Genomic DNA, 3,593 nt, shown 5'->3' on the forward strand with positions numbered 1-3,593 from the left:
GAGGTAGAGTATCATGGGAAAGGCACACAACAGTTTCAACTGGACTACACAATTCCAGAGCTGAAGGTGTACTACCCACCACATAAGCAAAAGCACAAACCCCACCTTACATATTAGGGTTTTAATCATGTTATCAATGATCATGGAAAAGGAATTGTTGCCATCATAACAATCAGCAAAAAAAAAACAAACACAAACCCATGGTCACCCTGTCAATTCTGCCTCACAGTTACCCTGTAAAAGGGGAAATGGCAGCAAGATGCAGAAAAGTCTGTTTCTTTCTGGCTTCTTTCCCAGCTAGGAGATGAGGCTGGGCTCAGGAGACAGCAGCACACACAGCCAGGCGCTTCCGGGCACCAGGATCCTCCATTTCCCCCTTGAGGGGCCGCTTTTGGCTTGTGGATGGCTGAAAATAAAGACCAAGAATGGTGTCGACAAGACAATCAGTGGCTTAGACCACCTTTCCCCAACAGGCGGCTGGTACATTTTGGACATTTCGTGGGAAACTTCTACTACCCAAAGTGCCCATTTGCCATTAAACTCCCACCCCACCCCCACCATACGGACATGCTTATCCAATGGACACTTCTCGCCCTTGTGGCTTCTGACCACTCAATGGTATATCTCAAAAGCTAACAGCCTTTAACCAACTTCCTCTTGGCCTTCTCCTAAATCATGCCGTCTGAGTCTATTCCAACTCACAGAGACCAGATAGGATGGGGTAGATCTATCCCAATGGGTTTCCCAGACTGTAACTCTTTATGGGAATAAAGCTTTGACAGCGCCCCCCCCCACCCCCTCAAAGGATCGACTGTTTTTAAACTGCTGACTTTTCGGTTGGTTAACAGCCCACCTTGTACCCACTCTGCCACCAGGGTTAAAGGTACTGCTACACCTCTCACTAGGAGCCCCAAGGGTGGGTGTGATGTGGAAAGATAATCCTTTTTGTACCCTTGTTGTTTTCCCATTTGTAAAACTGGACACTGGGGGCAATGGTGGGAAGAGACACACCATGCAGAAGGCAGGGCAGGAATAAAGAGATGCTAACTTACACATACAGAGGCCTGGGAGTACAACAGTGAAGTGCTCAACTGCAAACCCAAAATGGCGGCAGTTGGAACCCACCCAGCTGCTCTGTGGGACAAAGACCTGGTGCTCTGCGCCCACAAAGATGATTGTTTTTTGTTAGGTGCCATCAGTCGGTTGCGACCCTATGCACTGCCTGGTCCCGTGCCATCTTCCCAATTGCTCCCATGCCTGGGTCCATTGTTGCAGCCACTGTGCAATCCACCTCCTGGAGGGCCTTCCTCTCCTTCGCTGCCCCTCTACTTTACCCTAAGGATCACAACCCAGAAACCCTGTCACATGAGCTGAGGGTCACAAAGGACTTATAACAACCTAAGACCAACTTACACTAATAAAGGGCATCAAGGGAATAAACCTATAATCCAGAAATCATCAACGACTTGCCCCAAATTTAAATTTTTCAACACACTTCGGTTCAGGACTTCCTGGCTGGCAATCCTTCGCCGTTGCTATCAGCAAATCTTCTAAGGGTACTAGAGTAGACCAGGATGAAATAGTAGCCACTGCATGATTCCTAAGACCCTTACAATTTTACTAAGCCGAGCCTTCGAACTTCTCCTTATGAAATACATCCTCTCTCTTAGTTAAGGTGGTGGTTGTTAGCTGCCATCGGTTCATACACAACAGAACAAAAGGCTGCCCAGCTCCTGCACCCCCCGGGATCGGTTGGGGTTCAGAAGACTACTGATCCGTAAGGTTTGTATTGGTTGGTTTGGAAGTGGACTGCCAGGCCTTTCTTCCTACTCTATCATAGCCTAGAAGCAACCTGAAACCCATTCATCACCCTAACAACATTCACGCCTCCACCACAGGCAGGTGGTGGCTGCGCATGAGGGACACTGGCTGGGAATTAAACTGGGGTCTCCTGCACAGAAATATGGAAGGGGCCACAAATCAGGACTGTCTGGTCAGCTCCCATTCCTGGTGACCCTACTCCCCTATCCCCGGGGTCACAGGAGAACTGTGCTTGGCCTAAAGGGACTTCAAGAGCTGATTTTTCAGAAGTTAACCACTGCCCCTCTCTCCTGAGCATCCCTCTTCAGACACAGCCTACATTCAGCGGCCATTGCCCAATACCTGGGGTGGGACCTGGGACACGGCTGTCGATTGACTTTCCTCCGAAAGCAGCTCTTGAAACCTCCTCCTCATGTCCTCATCCTGTGGAGAAAAAACACACAGGTCAGCCAGGGCTGTGGGACAGAATGAATGCTCTGGGAAGCTGGGCTGGGATACTGGGCTCCTGGAGGAGAGAGGCCGGTAGGGAGGCAGCCCCTGAGACAGGTGGAGCCCCTGAGACAATGGCCCTAAGTCAGTGGTTCTCAACCTTCCTAATCCCGTGACTCTTTAATACAGTTCCTCATGGGCTGGTGACCCCCCAACTATAAAATTATTTACATCATTACTTCCTAACTGTAATTTTGCTATTGCTATGAATCGGGCGACCCCGATGAAGGGGTTGTTCGACCCCTAAAGGGCCCGTGACCCACAGGTTGAGAACCACTGCCCTAAGTCATCTCTCAGGTTTGGAACTCTGGAGCTGAACTCTCACTCCCACGGCTCAACTTTCAGCCAAGCAATAGACAGGGTTATACAAAAACAAAACAAAAACCAAACGCACTACCGTTCAGTCACAGTTACCCTATAGGACAGGGTAGAATTGCCCCTGTGAATTTTCACTCTTGACAGGAGTAGAAAGTCCCATCTTTCTTCCTAGGAGTGGCTGGTGGTTTAGAACTGCTGACTTTGCAGTTAGCAGCCCAACACGTACCCACTGTGTCACCAGTCTTCTTAGACAGGTCTGTAAAGGGGGACAGTAACACAAAGGAGGTCCGAACTCCTTAGAATCCCCAGCCCTTTGAGATCAAAGGGCAGCATTTCCCCGAGGACAGAGTACAGAAGGGTTAGGGGGTAGGAGGACTGGAAACAGGAAACCCCAGGTGGGGTGGGACAAGGTGTTGCATTCAGAGAATGGTCACGAATGAGAGGAAGCCAATGTGTGTGACTTGTTGAACAGAAAAAAAGAGGCAGCCCCTGGCCCAAGCACCCAAGGGCCTCCTCGCCTCTGTCAGCCCAAGATTGGGCTTGTCATCTCTCTAGCAGCCAACAGACACTGTCACCCCAGGCTGTATCAGAGCCTAACAGCTCCCACTGGGTCAGAGACCCACAGGATGCAGACCTCAGCCCTCCAACCTGCCCCAAAGCCTGAGGGGCTGATAGCAATGAGGAGGCCTGGGGCGGGTAAACTGAGTGGTCACAGGGGCTGGCTCCACACAGCTTCTTTAATCGCTGCAGGAGCCCCCACCTCCCATCAGCCAGTTCACCAGTCCAATCCAACAAAGGGACCCACGCCCCTGGGGAGACTCACCAAGCAGGCGCTGGACACATTACCAGAAGGCCTTCAAGCCCATCACCCAGTGCTCAGGCCCAAGGAGGAAGGGAGAGAGGCCAACAGGACTTTACATGTGGTTCCACTGCAGGAGCTGGAACTAGTGGGAGGGGATTTGTGT

At 50.9% G+C, this 3,593-nt stretch overlaps 1 protein-coding gene across 1 annotated transcript in view; it reads right to left on the bottom strand.

Moving 5' to 3' along the window:
- Positions 1–106: 106 nt before the first annotated feature.
- The window catches only part of CHEK2 (checkpoint kinase 2), a 53,508-nt gene continuing 50,021 nt past the window's right edge, over positions 107–3,593 (bottom strand). Inside the window, exons 15-16 of the mRNA XM_045289539.1 lie at positions 2,164–2,326; positions 107–406 (exon numbers count right to left, since the gene is read on the bottom strand). Coding sequence (XP_045145474.1) covers positions 317–406; positions 2,164–2,326 — 253 coding nt within the window. The 3' untranslated portion in view covers positions 107–316. The remainder of the gene's footprint in view (positions 407–2,163; positions 2,327–3,593) is intronic.

The sequence above is a fragment of the Echinops telfairi genome, unplaced genomic scaffold (genome assembly GCF_000313985.2).
Source record: "Echinops telfairi isolate 266 unplaced genomic scaffold, ASM31398v2 ScPeMD7_29;HRSCAF=101, whole genome shotgun sequence".
Classification (NCBI taxonomy): domain Eukaryota; kingdom Metazoa; phylum Chordata; class Mammalia; order Afrosoricida; family Tenrecidae; genus Echinops; species Echinops telfairi.